Below are 27,284 nucleotides of genomic sequence, written 5' to 3'. Positions count from 1 at the left end.
GCCCAACGTCACACAGCTAAAACTTCTGTGGCCGAACCGCGTCTCGAACACAACTGGCGGAGGCCCACGGCGCCTGCAGCCCAGCTGCAGAATGCTACAAAGCAACAGGGGCCGGTGCCGGGGCGTCCGAAGCGGCGCTGAGGCCGGAGAGAGGGACAGTCAGTTTCCTAACTGCGCGGCGGACGCCGGGGCCGGCAGCTGTTCGTGAAGAATGTCCCTCCGCAGCCTCCGTAGCCCAGCCGGAAGTGCCGCCTGCCACGTCCACCGGGCGGCAGGGGCGGGGCTGGGACCCAGAAGCTCGGCATGGCTGACGACGCGGGTTTGGAGACCCCACTGTGTTCCGAGCAGTTCGGCTCTGGGGAGGCACGGGGCTGCCGCGCCGCCGCGGACGGGAGCCTGCAGTGGGAGGTCGGGGGCTGGCGCTGGTGGGGGCTCTCCAGGGCCTTCACGGTCAAACCCGAAGGACGAGATGCGGGCGAAGTGGGGGCTCCCGGGGCCTCCTCGCCGCCCCTCTCCGGGCTCCAGGCCGTGTTCCTGCCGCAGGGCTTTCCTGATAGCGTCAGCCCGGACTACTTGCCCTACCAGCTGTGGGATTCCGTGCAGGTCAGCTCGGTCGTCTGGGGCAGGGGACAGTGCAGGCCACTCCTCCCTCCCCAGTAATAGACGGGTGACTGAGACTCGGGGGAGGGGGGGCGGGGGGTCCGACATGCCGCATACAGCAAGAGCAGGAACAGATGAAGGCACTTAGATCGCCACGCTCCTACGCCCGCTTCTCACCCTACTTGTTTTCTTCTCCAGGCCTTTGCTTCCAGCCTCTCCGGCTCCCTAGCCACCCAGGCAGTCTTGCTGGGCATAGGGGTGGGGAACGCAAAAGCCACTGTTTCAGCTGCCACGGCCACCTGGCTCGTGAAAGGTGAGCTGCACTCTTGGAGCCTCACGTATTGCTGCTGTCAGCCCTGCCTTCGCTGGGCTCTTATGTGTATAGATGTATGGACTCGTGCCCCATTAGGTAGAATTCAGGCAGGTCTCCCCAGTGATTAGAGCGGTGCTTTGTAACCCAGTCTTACTTCCCACATCTGGAAGACCCTCATCCCACTCACCAGCCTAGCAGCCGCACTTCATTCCCCACACAGACTTCTGAGTCTCAATCATCTGGATCCCAAATCCCGTCCCCTCCCCTTTATCCCTATTCTCTTTGCGGAAGATTGCATAAGAATGCAATTGATTGAATAAAACTGCCAGCTGCCCAGGATAGGGGAAATTGGTGAGCTCCAGAAAAGAAAGATATAGTTGGTCCTGAGAAGGAGAGAGGAGAGCCTGGAAAGAATGGAAGGTATTGTGTGTGCTCTAGGATACCAGATGATGCTGTAAATAATAGAGTGACTATCTGCTGAATGTGTACAGCTTTTAAAAAATTGTTTAAGGAAAAAAAAAGTACAGTTTGGTACCATGCCACCCAGAGAGGGAAATAGAACAGAAAAGGGAAATTGTTACATGCGCTACACGAGGTGTCCCCATGGCTTTTGCGATTGTCCTTTGTCTTTCACTCTTGCTCCCAGGGGGTATTTATTAGGCTGGTGCAAAAGTAATTGCGGGGTTTCTTTGTCGTTATTACCATTAAAGGTAATGGACAACCCGCAATTACATTTGCATCCACCTGATAAATCAGATCTAAGGAAAAGCTCTTTCCATTCGTAGCATCTGTCTGGCCACATCCCTTGTGAGCCTCTCTGGATTTTTTTGAGAAAACAAGACCCTCCTGTTTACACCTTTACCATTAAGACTGAGAAAACTGGGCCGGGCACGGTGGCTCACACCTTTAATCATCGTACTTTGGGAGGCTGAGGCAGCCTGGGCAACATAGGAAGACCCCCATCTCTTTTTTTTTTTTTTAAGACTCGTCTCACTGTCACCCAGGCTGGAATGCAGGAGTGCAGTGGCACAATCTCAGCTCACTGCAGCCTCTTCCTCCCGGGTTCAAGTGATTCTCCTGCCTTAGCCTCCCAAGTAGCTGGGATTACAGGCATGTGCCACCCTGCCCCGCTAATTTTTTGTATTTTTAGTAGAGACAGAGTTTCACCATGTTGGCCAGGCTGGTCTCAAACCCCTGACCTCGGGTGATCCATTTGCCTCAGCTTCCCAAAGTGCTGGGATTATAGGCGTGAGCCACTGCGCCCGGCTTGTTGGCCGTATTTTTGGAATGCATTTGGAGCTTGGGTCAATAGTTGCTGTTTTCATGTGATGTCACCAACATGTTGCCTATACAGATTGAATATCCCTTATCCAAAATGCTTGCAACCAGAAGTGTTTTGGACTTTGGAATTTTTTTTTGATTTTGCAATATTTTCATGTATATAATGAGATTTGCTGGGGATGAGACTCAAGTCTAAACATGAAATTTGTTTATGTTTCATATATACTTTATACACATACCTTAAAGGCAGTTTTATACTATATTTTCAATAGTGTGCATGAAACAAACTTTGTGTTCATTGATCCATCAGAAAGCAAAGATGTCACTGTCTCAGCGACGCATGGACAATCTGGTTGGTTAACGTCCCCATCGTTCCTGACTCTGAATGTATATGCTACCAAGAAGCAGTCATTTTCTAATACCTATTCACACATAAGCATTTAACAGTATAAAACATGATATACCACTAATACAGTGAGAAATTGTGTGTTCAGGGTAACTAAGCAGCACAGCAGGTCACCAGAACACCTGTATCAGCTTCTGAACCATGGCAGCAGCAACAAAAATGGCAGGCTCTCAGTCTTCAGCTGTTTTGATGAAAAGGTTACTAGACACCATATTTTATTTTTTTAAGGTGAGAAGAAACATTAGAAGCCGTTGAAGGACAGGAAGCGGGTCCTCTAGGGATGAGGAAGTGTTCTGCTGGGTGGCTTTTTAAAATGTTTCCACCAGAGTCATTTGCCTCATCAACTGTGGTTTCTATCTTAGAAGTCTCTCTTGGATTCTATAAACTGCCTGATTTCTTGTTCTGTTATGAATGTATGCTGCTCTAGTGCCTCAATAATCCCCTCCCACATCCTCACCGTGCTGTCTGTAGGCACTTTTTCTGTAGTATTAACAACATCCTCTTCATTGTCACTGTTACCACGATTGCCTTGATTCAGAACTGAAGGAGGCCAGCCCTTCCACACCTGTGGGTATTTCTCATCAGGTGGGACGAGAGACTGAGAAAAGAAATAAGACACAAAGTATAGAGAAAGAACAGTGGGCCCAGGGGACCGGCACTCAGCGTGCGGAGGACCCACACCTGCACCAGTCTCTGAATTCCCTCAGTATTTACTGATTACTGTTTTCACTATCTCGGCAAGGGGAATGTGGCAGGAGAACAGGGTGATGGTGGGGAGAAGGTCAGCAGGAAAACGTGTGAGCAAAGGAATCTGTCACAAATAAGTTCAAGGGAAGGTACTGTGCCCGGATGTGCACGTAGGCCAGAATTATGCTTATCTCCACCCAGACATCTCAGTGTAGCAGAGTAGCAGAGCAGCATTGCCACCAGCATGTCTCGCCTAATCCTCCTCAGCACAGACCCTTTACAGGTGTCGGGCTAGGGGACAGTCAGGTCTTTCCCTTCCCACGAGGCGACATCTCAGGCTGTCTCAGTCGGGGGAAGCCTTGGACAATATCCAGGCTTTCTTGGGCAGAGGTCCCTGTGGCTTTCCACAGTGCATTGTGCCCCTGGTTAATCGAGAATGGAGAATGGTGATGACTTTTACCAAGCATACTGCCTGTAAACATATTGTTAACAAGGCACATCCTGCACTGCCCTAGATCCCTTAAACCTTGATTCCATACAGCACGTTTCTGTGAGCACAGGGTTGGGGCTAAAGTTACAGATTAACAGCATCTCAAGGCAAAACAATTTTCTTAGTACAGATCAAAATGGAGTTTCTTATGTCCTCCTTTTCTACATAGACACAGTAACAGTCTGGTCTCTTCCCTACAAGAACAGTTTGTGCTATTTCACCATTCGATGTTTCTACTGGTGGCATCATGTCTGCACTCCCAAAAGCTGCGGGGTTTGGAGCATTTCAGACTTTAGGTTTTTGGATTAGGAATGCTTAACCTTGGCGGGGCATGGTGGCTCATCTTTGTAATCCCAGCACTTTGGGATTTGGGGACCAAGGTGGGCAGGTCAGTTGAGGTCAGATGGTCAAGACCAGCCTAGCCAACATGGTAAAACGCCATCTGTACTAAAAATACAAAGATTAGCCAGGCATGGTGGCACGTGCCTGGAATCCCAGCTACTCGGGAAGCAGCGGCAGGAAAATCACTTGAACCCAAGAAGTGGAGGTTGCATTGAACCGAGATAGTGCCACTGCACTCCAGCCTGGGCAACAGAGCAGTATCCTGTCTAAAACAAAAAAGGAACGCTAAACCTTTAGCTCAGACAAGTTATTAAGAAAAATCAAGATCACTTTAAGATATGAAAAAAAAAAAACAAAAGGCCAGGTGCGGTGGCTCACGCCTATAATCCCAGCAGTTTGGGAGGCCAAGGCAGGTGGATCACTTGGGGTCAGGAGTTGGACACCACCCTGGCCAACATGGTTTAACCCCCGTCTCTAACAAAAAACTCAAAAATTGGCCAGGCGTGGTGGCAGGCACCTGTAGTCCAGCCTGGACGACAGACTGAGACCCTGTCTCAAAGAAAAAGGATGAAAAATCTACTTAAAAGACTTGTTATTGGCCAGGTGCGGTGGCTCACGCCTATGATCCCAGCACTTTGGGAGGCTGAGGCAGACCTCACCTGAGGTCAGGAGTTCGAGACCAGCCTGACCAACATGGAGAAACCCCCCCCCCGCCCCCACTAATAATACAAAATTAGCCGGGCATGATTGTGCGCGCCTGTAATCCCAGCTACTCAGGAGGCTGAGGTAGGAGAATCACTTGAACCTGGTAGGCGGAGGTTGTGGTGAGCCGAGATCACGCCATTGCACTCCAGCCTGGGCAACAAGAGCAAAACTCCATCTAAAAAAATAAATAAATAAAGGCTTGTTATTGATAGTAAAAGAAGCTCTCAATTAGGATTTTACAAGCTCATTTTCATCAAACATGGGAAATTTCTGTGCAGAGCTTCATGTGAGAAACTTACTTGGAATTTTTTGATGTGATCATTTTCAGTTACCTATCAGTGGAACATGATGCTAATTGTCATGAGTAGCAATAGTAATAAAACTTGTTGCTAATATTTTGGCAGCCTACCTTAAGCCACACATTTTGTACGGTTACATGTAATATGTGTCTTGATCTCTGCAGCAGCCATATTAGTTAGCTGCCATTATTCATTTTTTAGATGGAAAAGCGGAGACAAAAGTGTGTTTAAGTAACTTGTCCAAGGTCACTTAGGGCCATGATTTTGACCCAGGCAGACTTATTCCTGTGTTCCACTCTTAACTACCACACTCTTTTGCCAGCTAAAAATTTCAAGTGGAACCAAGTACAATTTGTGGTCAGCTGATTCCTTATTAGGACTCAGATGTTTCTAGATCTTACAGGTTGGCCAGTTGTAAATGAGGAGGAAAAAAATGCAAGTGGGAGTTAAGTTTTCTATTCTAGTGGACAGTATTGACTCAGATGCTAGGGAGTATATATATATCATTTGTCCTGTAAATGCCTCTGATGATCCATGGAAAGGTAGAATAGGCTCCCTTTCTGTCAGGTGGCCCAAGGAGGGTATACACCTGAGTGGATACAAGTGTGTAGCCAAAGGGAAGAAAAATAGAGTCTGGGTGGGCACAGTGGCTCACGCCTATAATCCCAACACTTCGGGAGGCCAAGGCGGGTGGATCACCTGAGGTCAGGAGTTTGAGACCAGCCTGGCCAACATAGTGAAACCCCATCTCTACTAAAAATACAAAAATTAGCCAGGTGTGGTGGCTGGCACAATGATGATTTTGCTGAGAATATAATGTACTTGAAGGGAAGAGGTTAAAGTGAGTGATGGGAGGCCTGTAAAACCATCTTGTTGGGTGTTACTTCCAGAGTCAGGACAGAAATGGAGAAACAAAGCAGGCCAGATGGCAGTAGCTTAGACCCATGCTTTCCTTCAGTGAGGTAGCCCCAGCTGATGCTGGCCGTGAGAGAGGGCAGCCCCAGTGTGGCCATGTCTTCAGGTTCTTCAGAGAAGCTGGAAATCCATATTTTCTTGTAAAATGCCTCAATTTTTTTCACCAATCTAATGGGAGCCTCAGTGAAGGGGAATGATCCCTCCCAAAGTCTCAGGATCATTGTGAAGATGAAAAGGCACAGGTATTTCAGGTGTGCACCGGAGCGCTTACTGATTTCCCTCAAGTCTAGGGTGGGCAAGCATGACTCAGTGCCCAAGAAGGCTCTGGAAAGGGGAGAATGCATCTGCTCTCAGTGGAGAATGGGAGGGCTGGCCCGTGTCGTTGCATTTATGTTTTGTGGGAAGCTCCCAGCCCTCATTCCCATAACGTAGTGTCCTTTCTCCTACATCCCCACGTCAGGGTCAGTGCCCTCAAGCTCAGACAAGTCCGAATCCTCTCCCCATGGTATCTGTCCTCTCCCATGTCCACTGTATAAGTCCCTCTCAGGTGTCTCGTTCTAAAATATTCCTGCCAGGCTTAATGGGTGCTACTCTCTGTATAATGGATGGTCCAAATTGACAAACTTTTTCTGTAAAAGGCCAGATCTTAATGCTTTGCAGGCTTTATAATCTTAGTTGCAGCAACTCAGTTCTGCCATTGTCTTGCAAAAACAGCCATAGACAATCTGTAAACAAATGGACATGGCTGCATTCCAGTAATACTTTATTTCCAAAACCAGGGAGTAGAAACAGTTTACCGATCCCTGGTCTAAATCAGTGTTTTCTGTACGGATTGTTATCTGCTCTTTGGCTGGATTTTGACCCTGGAATCATCTCAGTCACTGTGGTCATGAAGTACCTGGCAGAGAGAGTTAGGTAGCCAGAAAGCATTTGTTGTGCAAACGAAGGTCCCACTGATTCCAGAGACTTCTCTTACTCTGCCCAGCCTAAGGAGGCCTGTCCCTCTGCCGTGCAACCCCAGCTGCAGTTCAAATCTTTTTTTTTTTTTTTCCCCTCTGAGACTGGGTCTTGCTCTGTCATCCAGGCTGGAGTGCAGTGACATGATCATAGCTCACTGCAGCGTTGATATCCTGAGTTCAAGCCATCCTTACGCCTCAGCCTCCCAAGTAGCTGGGAATACAGGCATGCCACCATGCCTGGCTAATTTCTTTCCTACTTTTTGTAGAGATGGGGTCTTGCTGTGTTGCCCAGGCTGGTCTTGAACTCCTGGCTTCAAGCGGTCCCTGGGCCCAAACCCCCTGTAATCCCAAAGTGCTGGGATTATAGGCCTGAGCCACCATACCCAGCCCAAATCCTTTTATTTATTTATCCCATAATAACCATCTGTGAGCCAACTGCCCAGCCTAAAAGCTAGAATAGGTTAGCAATAACCTTTGAATTTCCACTGAAGATTTCCTACTTTTTTGAATAGTTTTACTAAATAGGTAAATATTCCTAAGTGCTGTATTGTTTAGTTTTAATTTTAGAGCTTTACAAACTGTGCTGTATGTGGTCTTCATGAGTTATTTTCATGCAAGAGTTTAATAGTAGTATTCATCTATGAAAGAATGTCTCTGGGTGAATATACTAGAATTTGTGTATTCTGTCAGTCAACATTTGCATTATTACCATGTTTTTTGCTGTTATGAACAATTCTGCAAAGAACATTTCTTGTCCATGTCTCCTAGGGGACATATTGAGGAACTGCTATGTGTAGGCACTTCTGACCCCATTATGCAGCTATGACTGTCCACAACTTCTAGTACCAGACTGAGTTCCCAAAGGCAGTGACTCGGTGAATTGGCCAATTCAGTGCCAGGGTCTGTCAGGCCCCACAGCTCCCACGCCTCTTCCTTGCTCCTTACCTGTGCCTTCTCTCCCCCAGATTCAACTGGCATGCTGGGCCGCATCGTCTTTGCCTGGTGGAAAGGGTGAGTTTGTCTTCCCAGCCAGCAACTCTGGCAACTCTTCCCAGTGGTGGTAGTAATGATAGTAATAGTATTGCCATTAATTGTGGTTGTAAGGGTTCCATGAGATGACCTATGCAAAGTGCTTAATGCCCATGGCATCGTACATAATGGCTCAGTAAACACTAGCCACCATTAGCAGCTGTAACTGTGCCCCCTGAGCCTCTGTATGTTGTCTCTAATCCTTACAGCAACTCTGTAGGATGGGATTGGATGTGTACATTTCATAAATGTGAAATACACCTGCATGAGGGAAGTTACCTGCCCAAACCATACAGCTTATAACTAGCGAGATGGGATTTGAACCTGAAGCCTGTGCTTTCCATGGTATTGGGCAGTTCACTGGGCAGAACCCTCAACCAGGCCATGTGTTCAGGATCTCATTATTGTCTGATACCTCTCCCAAGAATGTTCCCATTCCCTCCAGGAGATCTCAAACTGAGACTCGGGCCTAATGCTGCACATCGTGAGCTGGGCTGGGACTGCAGTATCTCCTGCCACTGGGTCCCTAGAGAAGTCGTTTCCAAGTGTTTGTGCACAGGGCAGGGAGTCACTGTCTGACGAAAAGGACAGGTGAGGTAGCCATCCACGATGTTGTGTAACAGAAGTACCCTAGGCCTGGATGTCGGAGCCTGGCTCTCTTAGCCTTTTCCGCAACTCTCCATGTGATCCAGGGAAATCATATCCTCTATCAGGGCTAGTTGTCTGTAACATGCAGGGTTACACACTCAATGTGATGTTTACTAGTCCAAAATACGCTCGCTGGGTACCCTCAGTCTAAAGCAAGAAGAATGGAGAGAGGCAGAGGAACCTAGGAAGAGCCTCCCTCCAAGGACTGACAGAGGCTGGGGAGCAGCCACAACACAATCAGGGTTTTTCCTTGGTAAATCGTGAGTTCATAAGTGGGAGACATTAGGTGATCAGTCAGTCACTGAAGGTCCTCCCAGCTAATGGTGGCATTTTAAGTAGCAGTGACCGGCTGTGGGGACAGATGTCTGTCTGGGGATGTGGGTTTTCCTGAGCTCTTCAGACTTTACTGTGGTCCAAGACTCCCCACACTGCCCATAGGATGTGTTTCTTAAGTCCAAATTACAACAACCTCTCCTCCCCAACAGGAGCAAACTGGACTGCAACGCCAAGCAGTGGAGGTGAGGAGGGGCGGGGACGGGGGAGGAGAGTCTTCCATTATGAAAGTCTCCACCTCTGACCTCTAACCTCTGATCCCTCCCCAGGCTTTTTGCGGACATCCTCAATGACATAGCTATGTTCCTTGAGATTATGGCTCCTGTATACCCAATTTGTTTCACCATGACCGTCTCCACCAGCAACCTGGCCAAGGTAGCCTCCTGTGGGGGCACCCATCTGCCCAAGACACCTGCCTTGGTAGTGTGTGAGTTTACCTGGGCTCTGTGTTCAAGCCACGTCAAGAAGAATAAGAAAGTTCAGATGTTTCTACTCGAACCCAACCATCCTTTCTGACCCTCCTCCAGCCAGACAGCGTCTAGTGCCCCAGAAAGTGTAAGGCAATGTCCAGAGCCACAGGACTGGGGAGGGAGCTCCGAGCTGAGACCTAGAAGGGGTTGTCCAATGTTGATATTTTGGAACCAGCTTCCTTGACTTCTCTTTGGTTCTTTCAGTACAGTATTTATTGAGTGCCTACTGCATATTTGGCACAGAATGTGGGCCCCCCATCTTTGAAAGGAAACCACACATAATTGCACCAGTGTTTGTGGAATTATAGGTACAGGTATTTCAAATGAGAAATGTAGGGGCCTGCAAGAGGATAAGGCGGGGATTCCAGCCTGGTCAGGGAGTGTAGGAAGAGCTCTCCCGAGCCTGGGTCCTGAAGATGGAGTTTAAGGTGCAGGGCGGGTGTTCCAGGCAAAAGAAACAGCACAGCTTAAGGTCTGGAGGCGAGGTGGAGATGGAGCACAGACCGTACAGTGAGCTGGGGGACACGCGGGGCTCAAGCACACTCTTTCTCCACGCCGAGCTGTTGCCCGCACAACCCTTGCAGGTTGGTCTCATCCAAATGAGGACACTGAGGCCTGGCGTGGTTCAGTAAAGAGCATATCCTGTCAGAGTTAAGTCCCTGGCCCAGAGGAGAAACTCAAGAAAATGGAAGACCCATTCCAAGGCCCATGTGTCAACTTAAAATCACATTAGGGCCGTGTTTCTCCATAAGTACTAGCATTTGGGGTGCAACGGTTCCTTGTGGTAGAGGACATTTAGCTTCCCTGGTTGCAGGCCTAAATGCTACGAGCACCCCTAAACAGGATAGGAAACCTCAGAGAAAAGCATGGCTGTAGCTGTGGACCGAGGGTTGTGCCATCTGGCTTTTGCTTCAAACTCTGCCTTTGGGACTTCAGTCTCTTCATCTGTCCAACAAGGGAATGGAACAGGGCCATGAGCTTGCCTCTTAAGACCCCTCTCTAGAGTTCCCCTCTCCACAACCTCCATCCCCAGCTGCACCAAGAGAAGCCAGCCTGGCTGTCATCCATGCTGCCGCCACCACCACTGCCACCTCCTCTTCCCCCTTCCCCTTATCTGTCACCTTCAGATGAACCTTCAGTTCTGTTATTTTTCCCTCCTCAAAATCTCCAGTCCATTCTCTCCTCCGTCTTCCTGTCACCACCTCTCACTGCTGAGAGAGCACCGTTGCTTCCCAGGTAGCCTCCCTGCTGCTCCCCTCTCAGAGCAGCCCAGTGATCCTTTCAAAGAGGAAAGCAATCAGGTCACTCTGCTGCTCCATTGCTCTTAGGGAAAGACCTTCACCAGGCTTGCCAGGCTCCGCGTGGTCAGGTCCCTGCCAGCCACTTTGCCCGCACTTTGTCCCTTGTTCCTCGTCTTTGAACAGACTGTTTCCTCTGCCTGCATATTAACTTGTTTATTTATTATCTGTTGATCTATATGCTCCATGAGGGCAGGGCCTGGGTCTGACTTGTATCACAGCACCTTAGTCTATGTCTGGCATCTAAAAGAGCCCTCAGCCAGGGGCGGTGGCTCACACCTGTAATCCCAGCACTTTGGGAGGCTGGCGTGGGAAGATCTCTTGAGCCCAGGAGTTCCAGGCCCGCCTGGGCAACACACAGAGACTCTGTCTCTATTCAAAAACTAAGGATAAATAAAAATAGTAGCCGGGCGCGGTGGCTCACGCTTGTAATCCCAGCACTTTGGGAGGCCGAGGCGGGCGGATCACGAGGTCAGGAGATCGAGACCACGGTGAAACCCCGTCTCTACTAAAAAATACAAAAAAAAATTAGCCGGGCGCGGTGGCGGGCGCCTGTAGTCCCAGCTACTCGGAGGCTGAGGCAGGAGAATGGCGTGAACCCGGGAGGCAGAGCTTGCAGTGAGCCGAGATTGCGCCACTGCACTCCAGCCTGGGCGACAGAGCGAGACTCTGTCTCAAAAAAAAAAAATAAATAAATAAAAATTAAAAAATAAAAAATAAAAAAATAAAAATAGTAATAAGTAAAAGAGCTTTGATGAACTCGGGATGATTGTGGGTGACCAGTGACCCTCCTTGATGAGCTTTATCCTGCGATCTCAGAGGGAGAGATCTGGGCTCCCTGGGAGGTCAGGGCCATCATTGTAGGTTTCGACAGCTTCAACTGGGGCAGGAGGAGAGTAGAGGAGTTACAGGAGGCAGATGTAAGCATGAAGCTGGAAAGCAGCCTGAGCCTCCCGCCAGTAGTGGGGAGGGTATAGCCAAAGCAGGAGCTGGAGGGCTGGGAGTTCTGGGCTGAGAATGATCTTTGGGCCTCCACCTTGGGGAAGGAAATTGAGCTTCTGTGAGGCCAGTCCCCAAGGTGGTAGTGGCAGGCGGGACTCCAGTTTCCTAGAACAGGACAGGGAAGTTGAGCCTAGGGGGCATCAAGGTGAGAACTAGATACCAAGGACAGCATTCAGAGTTTGGCCGGAGCCAGGTTTTCTCCAGCTGGTCTGAATGCCTGTGTTACCAGGACACGTGTCTCCGCCAACCTTCTCTCTTCCCCTCCCCACCCAGTGCATTGTGAGTGTTGCGGGTGGAGCCACTCGGGCTGCCCTGACCGTGCACCAGGCTCGGAGGAACAACATGGCCGATGTGTCAGCCAAGGACAGCAGCCAGGTGAGTGCCAGAGCTGGAGGGAGGACGTGGAGTGGGGAGGGGAAGGGGAGAGAAGCCCCCGAGTGCCCTGGAGGGCCCAGGAACACACAGGAAGAAGTGTGGGTGCTCCCTGCTGACTCAAGACACCCAGGCAGGAGTAGGGGTTTGGGCTCTGGTGGCAGCAAGTCCGAGCTGATCTCAGGCCCTGCCTGCCACCTGTGTGGCTGAGAGCAAGCCCTCAGCCTTGCCCTCTCCAGACCCCACCATGCAAGCTGGATGTTCTGATCACATGAGGCCCCACATGCCAGGGCAATTGGCAAGTCAGAGGTACTCAGCACGTGGGGTTGCTGGGTCACTGGCTGGGGCTTCCACTCAGCAGTTTAGCAGGCCTGCTGGCTCAGCCCCACTACCCACCCCAGGGAGCCTGGAATTGGGGTAGGGACACCCCTAAGGCTAAACTCTGCATGGATTAGACCTCTACAAACCCATGCTGAGTGCTTACGTGCACTGCATCACTTAACTCTCACGCCTGTCATCCTGGCACTTTGGGAGGCCAAGATGGGAGGATCACTTGAGGCCAGGAGTTTGAAACCAGCCTGGGCAACCCAGCGAGACCCCATCTCTACATAATATGTAAAAGAAACTTTAGCTAGGTGTGGTGGTGCACACCTGTAGTCCCAGCCTTGAGCTCAGGAGGTGGAGGCTGCGGTGAGCTATGATCACCCCACTGCACTCCAGCCCAGGTGACAGAGCAAGACCCTGTCTCAAAAACAAACAAACTCTCACACCAACCCTTTGAGGTAGGTACTACTTCATCCGTAGTTTACAGATGAGGAAATTAAGGCCCAGGGAAGTCCCAGAAGTGTGAGATGGTTTTCTTTGACACTGAAGCAATTTAGAAACTGCTGTTCTATGCATTCCTACTTTCTGGCCTTCTCTTCCATTGTTTGGCTCAATAATCTTAACCCAAGCTAATATTTACTAAGCCCTAACCATGTGCCAAGTATTTCGTTTCTGGGAACTCTTTAAATTCTCACAGTGGGCATGTGCAGTAAATGCTCACAGTTGCCTTAGTACAGATGAAGAAATAAAGCATGGAGAGGTCCCATCTCCCTGGGGACCCCTGGGGAAGTCCCTTCTCTCAGGACGCTGGGGCTCATTCCACCCATTGTCTCTTCCGAACCTAAGTCCACAGGCTGTTAAGGAGCAAGAAGGAAGCACAGCACAGGCCCCTCACCGCAGGACTCCCAGCTCCATGCCTGGTGTCCCTCTCCTGTTCTCTCGCTGGCCCCCAGCCCTCCCCCTAACCCCAAGCCGTTTTTCCCAAGACCCCAGGGCTTCCTCAGTCCACAGAGCCAGGGATGTATCCAGAACTAACCTGGGAATGTGTCAGTCCCACAGCAGACCCCGGCTTTCTGCCGATGCAGCTTTGCTGTCACTGGATGTGGCCACTGGAAATGACTCTTCCCACCTGGGAGGGAGGAGCTCCTGAACTCCCCAGGTCCCTGATTCCCAGTTTCCTGCCACACCCACAGCTTTTATTCCCACAGCATACGCCTTTTCCAGGAGGGCTGAGTGAGAACAGCTCTCCAGTCTCGGGTCCTCTGTGTGCCAGGACCAGCCCTCCCTGGGAGCCCAGTAGTCAGGGGCACCAATCCAGACTTCTCCCTCATGATGAGTTGGGGGCAGGTAGCCTGGGGTCCCTTCCCCTAGGGTGATCTCAATCCAGCCATCAGAGTGTTCTCCTAACATTGATACACAAGGGAAGAGGTGTGGGTCTTGTTCCTTTTCTTCCCGGATGGTTCCTTGACCCCTTTGCAAATTTATCTGCCAGTTATTGCATACCAAAGGAGCTTGGTGGGAGGGGAGCAGTCAACTTTTTAAATCAGTAAACAGAAGTTATTCCAGCTCATGCCTGTTATCCCAGCACTTTGGGAAGCTGAGGTGGGGATTGCCTGAGCCCAGGAGTTCAAGATCAGCCTGGGCAATATAGCAAGACCCATCTTTACCAAAAAATGCAGTAATAATTAGCGGAGGCGTGGTGGTAGGATCACTTGAGCTCAGGAGTTTGAGGTGGCTATGAGTTATGATTGCACCACTGCACTCCAGCCTGGGTGACACAGCGAGACCCTAGCTCTTTTAAAAAAAAAAAAAAAAAAAAAAAAACACACATTAGTGAGTGCCTGAGTGTGGGTCTATTCTGGTGACTTGCAAGACAAAGAAGATGTGTTCAAGGGTATTCCAAGGGCACCTACCTGGGCAAAAAAGCAACTGATAAACATATATGTATTTAGACAGGGTATCACTGTGTCTCCCAGGCTGGAGTACAGTGGTGCAATCATGGCTTAATTTTTTTTTTCTTTTTTGGAGACAGGCTTGCTCTGTTGCCCAGGCTGGAGTGAAGTGGCGTGATCTCAGCTCACTGCAACCTCCACCTCCTGGGCTCAAGCAGTTCAGCCTCCTGAGTAGCTGGGACTACAGGCACACGCCACCATACCCGGCTAGTTTTTTGTATTTTTACAAAAGTACAATGGGTCTCACCATGTTGCCCAGGCTGGTCTTGAACTCCTGAGCTCAGGGAATCTGCCCACCTCGGCCTCCCAGATTGCTAGGATTACAGGCGCGAGCCACTATGCCCCACCAAATTTTTAATATTTTTGTAGAAATAGGGTCCCACTATGTTGCCCAGGCTGGTCTCAAGCTCCTGGACTCAAGTGATCTGCCCACCTCAGCCTCCCAAAGTGCTGGTACTACAGGTGTGAGCCACCTCGAGCTGGCATCTTTTAAATGACATTTCACCCACCAAAAACTAAAAATTTACCCACATTGCAGTAGGGAGCCCTGGGAGGTTGTGGAGCAGGGAGGATGGGGTAAAAGGCACTCAGGGGTACTCAGTCTGGCCTGGAGGGGCACCTTCCAACTCCTACTCCCTCTGCCATTTTCCAGGAGACGCTGGTGAACCTGGCGGGGCTCTTGGTCAGCCTCCTGATGCTCCCTCTGGTTTCAGGTTGCCCTGGGTAAGCCGGAAACAGGGTGGGCAGGAGAGCCCCAGCTGGGCCTCTGCCCACTTCGGCTACCTCACTCTCTCACCCCAGCTTCAGCCTTGGATGTTTCTTCTTCCTCACTGCCCTCCACATCTACGCCAACTACCGCGCGGTCCGAGCCCTGGTCATGGAGACCTTGAACGAAGGCCGGCTCCGGCTGGTCCTGAAGCACTACCTTCAGAGGGGAGAGGTACTTGACCCGACTGCAGCCAATCGCATGGAGCCGCTGTGGACAGGTGACCCTGCCCCTGGTCTCGCGTCCTGTGTCTCAGCCTCTCCCACTGCCTAGGCGTCCTGACCCCAGCTTCCCACAGGTTTCTGGCCAGCTCCGTCTCTATCCCTGGGGGTCCCCTTACACCGCTTGGTCTCCAGGTGAGTGGCCTAGCATCTCCTGCTCATCACCACCGCCACCCACACTCCCCGCACACACCCCTCACTCTGATTACACACTGGCCTCCCTGGCAAGGCCCCACCTCTCTGTCCAGGGTTCTTCATTGCTGCTGAACAGATGTGGGGTTGGTGTGGGTGTATGCGGAAGGAAAGGGTGTATGACATGAAGCAGATGTAAGAGATGTGTTCGATGGGTGAAGGAAGGATGGGCAGATGGGGAAGTTGGATGACTGGATACAGGAAGAAAGGATGGATTTGGTGTGTGTGGGTAATGGCTGAGGGAGAGAGGAAGCGAGGGGACCTGAGTGAAGCCTGGATCATTTCAGTTCATTGTGGGTGGCTGTTCAGTGGCTGGTTGGGCATGCCTGCCTTTGCTGTCCTCCACCCCCACTGCACTGTCCTCTCCCCCACAGTGTCTTTGAGCTGCAGCAGCTGGTTGAGGGGCACCAAGAACCCTACCTCCTCTGCTGGGACCAGTCACGAAGTGAGTGTGCCTCGTTCTCCCAGCCTAAAACACACCCTCCCGGGTCAGCCTCTCATTCCTCCAACCCAGGGCCCCGAGCTCTGGGCAGTTTGGAGGCTGCCTGTTCTGGGGGTTGCTCTAGACTGTTCAAATTATAGCTGCAATGCCCCAGTGAAATTCACTTCACCACTTTGTAAAACGGAGCTAACAGTACCTGCCTTATTCCCTGCAGTGTTTTTATGAGGATCAAATAATGTGACTGTAAAGCTGCATTGCAGCACTCTTAGGAAGGCTATGACCTTTGCTGTCCCTGGGAAACCACCCTTCTCTCCATCCTGGGTTGCCTCTTGGGTAAACAAGTCCTTGAGTGTGCTGGTCTGCTGGTTGAGTGTGAAAAGGCGCTTATTCTTACTAGCCATTAAAGAAATGCAAAATAGACCCAGCCCAGTGAGCTGCTGTGAAATTGTATTTGGAAATTGGTCAGTTTGGCCCGAACATTGGGGAGCAACAGGAGATGAATTGGAAAGGAAGGGGTGAGGTGCTGGCCTTCCATGCCAGGCCAAGGTCTCGGGGCAGACAGGGGAAGCAGGGTGATGGGATAGAAGGGGTTTGGGAGGTGGCCCTTCCCTGATACCAGTCTGTCTCTGGGTCCCTCCAGACCAGGTACAGGTAGTTCTGAACCAGAAGGCAGGCCCCAAGAACATCCTAAGGGCCGCCACACATGGGCTGATGCTTGGGGCCCTGCAGGGAGATGGACCCCTTCCAGCAGAGCTGGAGGAGCTGAGGAACCGGGTGCGGGCAGGTAAGTGCCTCATGATCTAGACTGCTGATGCCTCAGGGTGGGGAGGAGAGAGGACAAACTCTGTCCTGCTGGAGGACACAGAGCTTCTGGTTCTGCACCCCCATACCCAGGTCCTAAGAAAGAGAGCTGGGTCATCGTCAAGGAGACACACCAAGTGTTGGACATGCTGTTCCCAAAGTTCTTGAAAGGTAACATCCCTCAGCCCATGGCTGCTTGGCCCCTGAAGCTTCGTCCCTGGGGGCCCCGCCTTCCACCACTCCCACACTTCCACCTGAAAGGTAAAAGACTTGGGTTCTTGGGCCTGGTGCAGAATTATCGGCTCACACCGATAATTCTAGCGCCTTGGGAGGCCTAAGTGGGCAGATTGCTTGAGACCCTGCCTGGGCAACATGGCAAAACCTTGTCTCTACAAAAAAAATACAAAAATTAGCCAGGTATGGTTCTGCTCTTGTGGTTGCAGCTACTCCGGAGGCTGAGGTGGGAGGATCACCTGAACTGGGGGAGGTCGAGGCTACAGTGAGCCATGATTGTACCAGCCTGGGTGACAGAGCAAGACCCTCTCTCAAAAAAAAAAAAAAAAAAAAGACTGCCGGGCACAGTGGCTCACACCTGTAATCCCAGCACTTTGGGAGGCCAAGGCAGGCAGGTACTTGAGCTCAGGAGTTCAAGGCCAGCCTGGGCAACATGATGAAACCCTGTCTCTACCAAAAATATAAAAAAATTAGCTGTGCATGGTGATGCACGCCTGTGGGACTGTCAGGAGGCTGAGATGGGAGGATCACTTGAGCCTAGGAGGCAGAGGTTGCAGTGAGCCCAGATTGTGCCACTGTACCCCAGCCTGGGTGACAGAGACCCCATCTCAAAAAAAAAAAAAAAAAAAATGGGTTCTCCCTGCAATCCTGTTTGGGACTCAGTTTCCCTGTTTATAGGACGGAGAGCTTAGAATGGTCTTTGAAGTGGTATCAGTGTAGACAGTCTGTGTAATCCCAGTTGACATGTAGAAAATGGGAGGATGGAGCGGGGAGGCCCTCACATTGGCTGTTGAGGACGTTTTGTCTGGCGCCTGTTCCATCCCAGCGCTCTTCTGTGTGCCATTTCGATGAATTCTTGCTGCAGCCAGGTGTGGTTTCAGCCCCATTTTATGCCATACTCACCGAGCAGAGGCAGTGGGAGCCCCAGTATGCACAAACCCTGCACCCAGCCTGTGCCTCTCCTTACCCTTGTCCCCAGCATTCCCGGCAGCACCCCATGATCTCTCCCCAGGACTGCAGGATGCCGGCTGGAAGACCGAGAAGCACCAGCTAGAGGTGGATGAGTGGAGGGCCACATGGCTTCTGTCTCCCGAAAAGAAGGTCTTGTGAGCAGCCCAGACGGAGGCCCAAGCCCAAGGCAGGAACCTGGAGCAAGGACACTTTGGCCACAGCGGGACGTGGGGAAAGGCAGCTTTATTTTTCCTTAGGGCAACTGCAGCGGGTGGGCCACACCCTCATGGGAAGTGACTGCCAATCAGATGCAGTGGGCCCCAGGCAGAGGAAGGCCGGGAGAAGGGGAGCCAGGACCTTCTCACCCCAGTGCTCCTTCCCCTTTTCTGAGGAGCACTGCAGGCTCCTCACCCCCCACTTCCTGTGAGGCTGTGGCTTATGGTGTCCAACACAGTTGGTCTTAGGCATAGAAGCCCCAGAGGAACACGGCCACTGCCATCATGAGCAGGGCATTGAGGTTGACCACACGGGCCCAGCTCGGGTCCTCGCTGATGTCCTCCAGCCGCCTGGCTGCTGCTGCTGCCTCCTCCTGGGTAAGGGGCGGAGGACTGCCCACCCCACCTCTGCTCATTCCACAAAACCAGAGCAGGCACTGATGGAAGAGGCTTGGTGCCGGGGCCTGGGGCTCTGAGGGAAATTGAGGCCCTGCAGTTAGTTTGCGGGAACTCAGCTCCTCCAGCCCCACCTCCCGGCATGGTGCCCTACCATTCATCTCCATGGCACGCTCTGGGCACCCATTCTGTACAGGGAGTGAGGAGCCTTCCTGCTCATCAGCATCCAGGTCCTCCCGTTCCTCCTTGCTGTGCCGGAGACTGAAGACCAGGCGGTGGAGCTGGGGAGGGTGGGAGCACGGACGAGGTGGGAGTTCTGTCCCCCGACGCCCGGCCCTAAAGTCTCTTGCACACCAGCTTGTCACTGCCTGCCCTACCCACCTCTGTCCAGTCTACGCACCCAGCCCGGGCTCAACTCATGCCAACTCCACCCTACATGGCTGCCCTGTGCCCTCGGGATAAACCCCGAACCCCTGAGCTTGTGTTTAAAGCCGTTGGCCTTGCTCCCCCAGCTTTATCAGCTCAGATCTGTCTATACCCACATGGTAGCGCTTGTGACACTGGCCTGGCAGTCCTGCTCACAGTGTTCTGTGCCTGTGTGCTCCCACCCTTTCCTCCTGCTGCTGAGGAATCCCGGGCATTCTTCCACACCCAGATCTCTTGTCCTGTCCTCACCCCACCCTGCCACCATTAGCCCTGCCTGGAGCCACCTGCCCTTTGGCAACAAAACCAAACCTTTTTGTGGGCATTCAAGATGGTATTGTGCCCCACTAGTCAGATCCTGTGTTTTGAGTCCCAAAGGCCATGCCAAGGATTGGCTTTGGGAGGCTTTAATCACTAACCCATCAACATCAAGCCTCCTCCAGGCGGGTTCAAATAAATGTATTTAAATAAAAATTCTTGCTCTGCAATTGCATCTGCAGCTGGACCCCCAGCCCATTCCCAACCCTCAGTCTAGAAATTCAGGTCCTCCCCGCTGGGCACTCCAGGAAAGCAGAGGGCAGGTGCTGTGTCCCACAGTGCTTGCTTGGGGCACCCGGCCACTCACGTGCTTGCAGGGGATGGGTGCGGTGCACAGGGAGACCATGAGGGTGAGGAGGCCAGAGCAGAAGAACAGCACGATGGCGAAGTAGAGGTAGTGCACGCCGCAGAGGAAAGCCGGACACGCCGAGGGTTGCACACAGCTGCCTGAGCCGAAGGAGAACTCGGGAATCAGGCGTGCCAGGCCCATCAGCAGGCCCCCGATGAGTCCCCAGAAGGCGCCCTGCGAAGGAAACAGGTCAGCCTGCTCAGGATGTGCAAGCCCAGCCCTGCCGTCACCATGCGCGTGCCGCTCACCTGCTCATTAACGCGCGGCACGAAGAGCGCCAGCACGAAGACGGCGGAGACGGGCGGTGCCAGGTAGCTGGAGACTGCCTGGATGTAATCGAAGAGCTGCCCGCCCTGCGCCGCCTGCACCACGGGAAGCCAGGCCACCGATACTACCACGATGAACACCACCCAGAGCCTGCGGCGGAGGCCGTCGGATCAAACCCGGACCCTGGGCTCCCCTGCAGGTGCGCAAGCCCTCGCCCCTGGCTGATCCGTTGGGGAGGAGGGGAGCCCAGGACGCACCGTCCCACCAGCAGCAGCTCGCGATCGCTGGCGCGTGGCCGCAGGCGCGTGTAGATGTCCATGGTGAAGAGCGTGCTGCTGCTGTTGAAGATGGAGGCCAGCGAGGACATGAGCGCGGCCAGCATGACCGCCAGCATGAGTCCGCGCAGACCTGCGGGCCGACGGCAGCCGTGAGGCTGGGGCCACTGGGGGTCCAGGGCGGCTGCAGCTGAGCGAGGGACGATCCCTCCCAGCAGCAGGCTCCGCAGCGAGCTTGCGCCTGGGGCCTGGGGCCGCCCTCACCGTTGGGCATGAGCTTCACGACGAGCCGCGGGTAGGCGATGTTGGAGCAGCCCACCTCCGTGCCGCACACGCGCCTGCACACCTCAGGCACCACGCACGCCACCTCGTCTGCCAGAGAGAGGCCAGCGCGCGGCTAGGACGGGGCCTGGTCTGGGAATCCCAGGAGGTGGGGACTGGGAATCCTAGCAGAGGAGGCGTGCGACCCCCGGAGGGAGGCGGGACTCCGCGCCCAAACTCCTGAGTCTTAGGAGGTTGACGGAACTGGGCGACGGGCGCCCGGTCGCTGGCACAGGAAAGGGGCGGGGCGGGGACGCGGACGTTACCTGGGTACAGAATGCGGCTGATCATGCCTGGCATGACCATGAGAAACATGGGCGTCAGCTTCAGGTACCCACACAGGATGCAGCCCGCCTTGATGTGGGTCAGGCTCTTCCCGGCCAGGCAGCGCTGCACGATGACCTACGGGAGGGGCGTTCAGCTGCCCGCGTGCGGGCCTCCCCTTGGCCCCGCCCCGCGCCCCGTTCCGCTCTAATATGTGCCCCGCCTCTGGCTCGTGAGTGCCCCAAGTTCAGCTGCACGCTTGGAGCAGATGGAGCCTTCCGTCTGGTTTAGCACCAACCTGAGGGGTTCCCTCCCCTCAGACCGCGCCTTAGACCGTTGTGAGGAAGGCGGGGAGGGACTCAGGCTCCGCCCGTCTCGGCTCCGCCCCGGCCTCACTGCAGGCGCAGCCCTATACCCGCACCTGGTCGCTGCACCAGTACCAGCCCGAGACGATCGTGAGTCCCAGGAGCAGCGCGGGCCACGGCAGATCCCCGGTCACGGGGTGCCGGAGCAGGTGATAGGAGTCGGGCCGCGGTCGATAGCAGAAGCTGGAGATGTTTCCCACGGCTGGATCCTCGGACACCGTCAGCGAAGTCGCTGCTCCCAGGTATTTGTCGAAGAGACCCGAATACCCGCCCACCTCGTGGAAGGCTGCCGGGCAAGGCCGTCAGGGGACCCTCCTTAGGACCCTCAGACCGGAGACGCGCAACAGCCCCGCGCGCAGGCCGAGAGCTCCGCGACCACGCCCTCCGCGCCCCTCCCTGGTAGGCGAGCCCCTACCGTAACCCATGAGGATGCAGGCGCCCCCCAGAATGACGAAGGTCTGTACCGTGTCCGTGTACATCAGCGCGGCCAGCCCTCCTGCAACAGGCCGGGGTCAGGGGACAGCCCAGCTGTTTATGTTACAGGCTGGCCTTAGCAATAAGGCGTCTTTGTGGGAATTTGAAAGAGTTCCCCTTCCTGGAGAATAAATTTCAAAACGATAGCCTATTCTCGGGGCTCATGCACGCAGGCACCAACAAGCAGGGCTTTGAGGGCAGAGTGTGGCTGAGTTTTAGAGCCAGTTGCCCACTTGCAGGACCCCCACTAGCAGCCCCCTCTAGGCCCCAGTTTTGTTTGTTTTTATTTTTGTTTTTGAGTTGGAGTCTTGCCCTGTTGCCCAGGCTGGAGTGCAATGGTGGATCTCAGCTCACTGCAACCTCCGCCTCCCCAGTTCAAGCAATTCTTCTGCCTCAGCGTCCCGAGTAGCTGGGATTATAGGCGCGGGCCACCACGTCCAGCTAATTTTTTGTATCTTTAGTAGAGATGGGGTTTCACCATGTTGGCCAGGCTGGTCTCAAACTCCTGACCGCGTGATCCGCCCGCCTCGGCCTCCCAAAGTGCTGGGATTACAGGCGTGAGCCACTGCTCCCAGCCGGCCCCAGTTTTTTCTGTGTCATCATAGGAGAGGATGATTCTCTAAGTTCCAATACTCAGTTACGTTCCTTCTGGAGGTGGGTCCCCTCAAGAGGGCCTTGGCACCAAGCCCTGCCTACTCTGGTCCGCATCTGACCTCAGACCCCACCCCAGGTCCCTCTGAACCATACTGGGTTTGGCCAGAGATCTTGGAGACTCATCAGGTGCGCTCTCCCAGGTGTTCAAGGCAGGCAAGAGCTGCTAAATCTTCCTTTTCTCACAGTCCTCACTCAAGCCCAGCATGGCTTTCTCTCTCTGAACTTCCAGTCAAAATCCAAGAGACAGTGGAAAGAGAGGAAGCCTTTGCTCTCCAAAGATTTAGTTCCTTCTCCTGCTTGGACCACACCACACTTCCAGACCTCTCCAGCTTGCTTTCCTCTGGCAGCTCCCTAAACCCTGCCACAGCTGGCAGCAGTGTCCCAGGCCCACTCCCTTTCCTAAGCCCCTGCTGGCACCTGTCACTGTGTAAATCATGGTGATGCCCAGAAGCGCGATGACGGAGGCATAGATGTTCCAGCCCAGAGCCTGCTGGATGAATACAGCTCCGGAGAACATGTCCACCTTGGGGGAGGAGCAAGTGCCAGGTCAGGACCCAGGGTAGTGTCCCTGGCCCACCTCCTGCCCAGGCCATGCCCTACTAGCCTCAAAGCTTCCCTCCATTTTGCCAGGTCCCAGCACTGTGGGTGGTGCCCCGGAGACATTCATTGCAGGCTCTGCCTCCATCATCATAACCCTCGCAGTGGTTTCTCCTAGGTCTCACGCCCTCCAGGGTTCTCTAGAGATCCCACTCGAGCCCCGCCCTTCCAGGGCCCAATTGAGTCCGCCACAGGCACTCACTGAGATCTTGGTGAAGATGTACAGGAAAAGGGAGAGCACAGACAGGTAGAGACGGATGCGGCGGCCGCCAAAGCGCTTGCGCAGGTACTGCGGCATCGTGATGACCCCCGCTGTCAGGTACACGGGTGCAAACAGCCAGCCCAGTAGCAGCACCACGAAGAGCGCCTACGGGGGGCAGTACTGCCGCTGAGGGTGGCTTTGCCCTCGTCCCTGAGGATCTGACCTCTTCGTGAAGGTGCTACTCCAAGCAAGTGGCCCTGGGAAGGGCCACATCTGGGGCCCAGAGGACAACTGCAGGTGATGGCCCCGGGGCCCTGGGCACCAAGGAACAGAGCTGACACCCTCCTGGGCTCTTAACTGGAGCCCTCTTTGTCTCCCCAGGCTATCACTTCTGGCCCGTTTTCCCCAATGTTGTCCCTATGATCATCTAGATATGAACCCCAGCATAGACCCCTCAGACTGACCTGAGCCAAAGCCACCCAAACCTTGTGTCCCTCAAGGATCAGCTCAGCAGTCTTCTCCTCCAGGAAGCTCTGAGCTCAAAGCCCAATCTCCCCTACAACAGGAGCCTTAGTCCCAGAGCTTTGTCCCTGCTCCTCACTTCTGCAAAGGGCTTTAACTTGGCCCCGAGTTCCTCACAGACCACAGCTTCATAGCACATTTGAGCAGGTGCTTCCCTGGCTTTGAGGCTGCTCACCCCACTCAGAGAGGAATAAATGGAAGCTCCCAGAGGCAGTGGCTGGTGCAGACTGGCTCACATGGCAAGTCAGGAGCAGGACCGACAGTGGTCACCCCTGCACCCCTCTGCTTCCTGGCTGGATGTATGACCTCCACTCCCAGCCCAGCCACACCCCGCAGTTGGGAAGTCCCACTGCCAGTCTCATTCCCCCTTTCCTGGAGTTTCCCCAAGGTGTGACCCTTCCAGGTGTTCTCACTGGGGGTGGGGTTATTGGAAAAAAGAGGGCCTCACATTCCACTCGAATCCAGCAACAGCCAAGCCACTTGCAGCGCCAGTCCCTGCCAGGCCCACAAAGTGGCCACTGCCGATGTTGCTGGCGAAGAGAGAGGCCCCAACCTGGGTGGCCAGAGGAGGGAGTGAGCAGGGCTGCTTCTCCAGGCCCCTCCCGTTCCTGGCCCAGCCCGTCTCACCGGCCACCACACCATGCTTCGTCCTGCCAGGAAGTAGCCGCCCACAGTGCCTCTGTTGGTTCTGCACATGGACTGGGAGACAGAGGCGGGGGAGACCTGGGTTTGGGGCACAGCCTTAGACGTCATCAGCCACCTCAACACATTCCTCAGCCTTGTTTCTGGCTGAAGATTAACGAGCCAAGCTTCCCTGATCGTTTGCACTGCCACCCCCAACTCCTCCCAGACACTCAGGGCAACCCAGGCTCTAATCCCAGTGTCCAATTCCCCACCTTTTTTCATGTATTTTTTCTTTTTCTTTCTTTCTTTCTTTTTTTTTTTTTTTTTCATTTTTTGAGACAGAGTCTTGCTCTTGTTGCCCAGGCTGGAGTGCAGTGCTGTGATCTCGGTTCACTGCAACCTCCACCTCCCAGGTTCAAGCAATTCTCATGCCTCAGCCTCCAAAGTAGCTGGGATTATAGGCACCCACCAGTACACCCAGCTATGTGTGTGTGTGTGTGTGTGTGTGTATTTTAGTAGAGACAGGGTTTCACCATGTTGGCCAGGCTGGTCTTGAACTCCTGGCCTCAAGCAATTCACCTGCCTCGGCCTCCCAAAGTACAGAGGCATGAACCACCGCACCCAGCCCCACATCTGTCTTTCTTTTTAGAGACAAGGTCTCGCTCTGTCTCCTAGGCTGGAGTGCAGTGACATGATCATAGCTCACTGCAGCCTTGAACTCCTGGGCTCAAGCAATCTTCCCACCTTGGCCCCCGAGTAGTTGTGACTACAGGCACACACACCACCATGCCTGACTTAATTTTTCCTTTCTTTCTTTCTTTTCTTTTTTCTTTTTAAGAAACAAGGTCTCATCCAGGCACAGTGGCTCACACCTGTAATCCCAGCACTTTGGGAGGCAGAGGCAGAAGGATTGCTTGAGCCTAAGAGTTCAAGACTTGGCTGGGCAACATGGTGAGACCCCTCTCTATTTAAAAGTAAATAATTTTTAAATAAATTTTTTAAATAAAAAAGAGATGTGGTGTCACCATGTTGGCCAGTCTGGTCTCAAACTCCTGGCCTCAGTGATCCCCCTGCCTTGGCCTCCCAAAGTGCTGGGATTACAGGTATGAGCCACTAGTCACATTCCAACTCCCCAGGATTTATTGTGCGTGGATTTGGCTTGACCTTCCTGGGGGCCTTGAATATTTTCTGCTGGTCAGCCACAATGTGGCCAGGGGAATGAGACCCCATTTAGAATGTTGACCCTGATGAAAATCCATGGACCCCTTTAGCTAGCACAGTCCCAAAGTGGGAAGACAAGGAAGGAATGTTGGCTGGGCCTCCGTGAGAACCTCCAAAGACCTGCTTGCCCCCAGGCCTAGGTTTCTTCTTCAAAGATCCAAGCATCATTCTCCCACCTAGGGTCCCCCTGAGACTTTTCTCCCAGGCCCCCGAAGCCAGCAGCCACCAGCAGCCACCCCCCAACTTCTTACCCACAAGCCAACGCCAATGACCAGCAGAAAATATGCAGCAATGACTAGGATGTCAGCAGGATTGTCAATCAGGGCCCTCTGGGCCCCCAGCTCTGGTGCCGAGCCTGCCTCCATTCTCCCCAGGATCTGCCCCATCCGGGAACCAGCCCCTGGATTCCCCCAGGGGAAGGATTAATGGTTACCTCAGGGGCACTGAGCCGACAAGTCCCCCAGGTCTCATTCCCGCTCCCCAGCTTTGTTTAGCTGAATCAGGTCATATCAAGGCTGAAGGCTGGTCCTGGGGAGCTGGGCCCTTCCAAGTTCAAGAGCACTCCTTCCTGGGCATTAGCCTCCGCCCTCTCCCCTGTGCTGCAGGCTCAAAATCACCTCTTTTACTCCCTAAAAATGCATCGCTTCCTTCTTAGCTAAGCCAACATCCCTGGATTTAACTAATCCAGAGGAATCATTTTCAAATCCAAGTCTGACTCACCCTCCTCAGGAACCCTCCATAGTTCTTAGTACAAGCTCTTCAGCCTGATTTCCAACCCTGGCCATGCCCCAATTCCCACTCATCCTTCCCCCTGCTTCTCCAAACCAAATCTAGAGGAAATCAGAAATCCTTTCCCACTCCTTTAACCTACCCAGCCCAGATTTTTGCTTTTTGCTTTTTTTGACCAGATATTTTTATCCCCACCAAATCCTTGCACAAACTGTCTTCTGTTTAGAGCACTTCCCTGTCTCCCAAACGGCCAACTCCTACTCAGCTTTCAGTACCCAGCCTGTGTCGCCTCTTCAAGAAAGACTTCTCTGACATTTCCGATGCAGTTCTGAGCACACTGTGTGGCCCTTGCCTAGGTCCAGGTCTGTCTTCCCAACAAACTAGAGTCTCCTCAAGAGCAGGACTTGCTGGGTGTGGGGGCTCATGCCTGTAATCCTAGCAATTTGGGAGGCTGCAGTGGGAGGATCACTTGAGCTCAGGAGTTTGAAACCAGCCTGGGCAGCGGAGTGAGATCTTGTCTCTTAGAAAATAAATAAATAAAAATTAAAAAGGGCAGGACTGATCTGATTCCTCCCTGGAGTCTCATTGCTCAGCACAGGACTGGATTCAAGAAGGGATAGGTTGGTTAATATTTGTATGTCTACCTTTCTAGAAGAATTGACCAGACTTGGATGTCAGGAGACAGTCGAAGGAAAGTCCTGCCTGATTATGTCAGCGATGGTCATCCCGGAGATGGGGAACAGAGAAAAATGCTATGAGTGTAATATGACAGAGTTTGGATGAAGGAGTACCTTAGTTTGTGTTCCTCTAAAAGGAGACCCTGAGATGAGAATTTGTGTGCAACGACTTTCCTGAGGAAGTGATTCCAGTATGGACTGTGAAGGTGTAGGGAAGAGAAATGAAACAAGGAGAAAAGCCAACAAAGCATGTGTTTCTTTGTTTTGAGACAGGGTCTTGCTGTGTCACCAAGGCTGGAGTACAGCGGCGTGATCACAGCTCACTGCAGCCTCGACCTCCTGGGCTCAAGGGATCCTCC

The 27,284-nt window shown here is 53.0% G+C and overlaps 2 protein-coding genes across 2 annotated transcripts; one reads left to right on the top strand and one right to left on the bottom strand.

Annotated features, from left to right (window-relative positions):
* Positions 1-283: 283 nt before the first annotated feature.
* On the top strand, positions 284-19,540 carry RUSF1 (RUS family member 1). Its single transcript, XM_032157244.2, has 13 exons — positions 284-603; positions 799-913; positions 7,963-8,008; positions 9,160-9,192; positions 9,277-9,382; positions 12,051-12,152; positions 15,078-15,148; positions 15,227-15,411; positions 15,490-15,547; positions 15,979-16,049; positions 16,687-16,830; positions 16,941-17,018; positions 18,094-19,540. The coding sequence occupies exons 1-13, from the start codon at positions 304-306 to the stop codon at positions 18,189-18,191; spliced, it is 1,407 nt and encodes a 468-aa protein (XP_032013135.1). The 5' UTR covers positions 284-303; the 3' UTR covers positions 18,192-19,540.
* SLC5A2 (solute carrier family 5 member 2) lies at positions 18,259-25,923 on the bottom strand. The gene is made up of 14 exons (XM_058440950.1): positions 25,771-25,923; positions 24,302-24,373; positions 24,123-24,227; positions 23,153-23,317; positions 22,771-22,876; positions 21,641-21,721; positions 21,282-21,511; positions 20,863-20,998; positions 20,540-20,647; positions 20,258-20,408; positions 19,982-20,150; positions 19,692-19,907; positions 18,798-18,924; positions 18,259-18,719 (listed from the first exon to the last, which is right to left on the bottom strand). Exons 1-14 carry the CDS (start codon positions 25,903-25,905, stop codon positions 18,493-18,495), a joined length of 2,028 nt encoding a protein of 675 aa, XP_058296933.1. The 5' UTR covers positions 25,906-25,923; the 3' UTR covers positions 18,259-18,492.
* Positions 25,924-27,284: the final 1,361 nt, after the last annotated feature.

Source organism: Hylobates moloch, unplaced genomic scaffold (assembly GCF_009828535.3).
Source record: "Hylobates moloch isolate HMO894 unplaced genomic scaffold, HMol_V3 SCAFFOLD_6, whole genome shotgun sequence".
NCBI classification, from domain to species: Eukaryota; Metazoa; Chordata; class Mammalia; order Primates; family Hylobatidae; genus Hylobates; species Hylobates moloch.
The sequence above is the reverse complement of the archived record's forward strand: the minus strand, read 5'-3'. Positions and strand labels throughout refer to the sequence as shown.

What these genes read in the sequence shown, in the direction of transcription:
- RUSF1 (XM_032157244.2), top strand. Translation starts at nt 304, where the DNA reads ATGGCTGACGACGCGGGTTTGGAGACCCCACTGTGTTCCGAGCAGTTC. An exon ending in AGCTGTGGGATTCCGTGCAG is followed by an intron (nt 604 to 798) that starts GTCAGCTCGGTC and finishes TTTCTTCTCCAG; the next exon opens with GCCTTTGCTTCCAGCCTCTC. An exon ending in TTACACCGCTTGGTCTCCAG is followed by an intron (nt 15,548 to 15,978) that starts GTGAGTGGCCTA and finishes TCTCCCCCACAG; the next exon opens with TGTCTTTGAGCTGCAGCAGC.
- SLC5A2 (XM_058440950.1), bottom strand. Translation starts at nt 25,905, where the DNA reads ATGGGGCAGATCCTGGGGAGAATGGAGGCAGGCTCGGCACCAGAGCTG. An exon ending in GGTACTGGTGCAGCGACCAG is followed by an intron (nt 20,999 to 21,281) that starts GTGCGGGTATAG and finishes CCCCTCCCGTAG; the next exon opens with GTCATCGTGCAGCGCTGCCT. An exon ending in CGTGAAGCTCATGCCCAACG is followed by an intron (nt 20,409 to 20,539) that starts GTGAGGGCGGCC and finishes GTCGGCCCGCAG; the next exon opens with GTCTGCGCGGACTCATGCTG.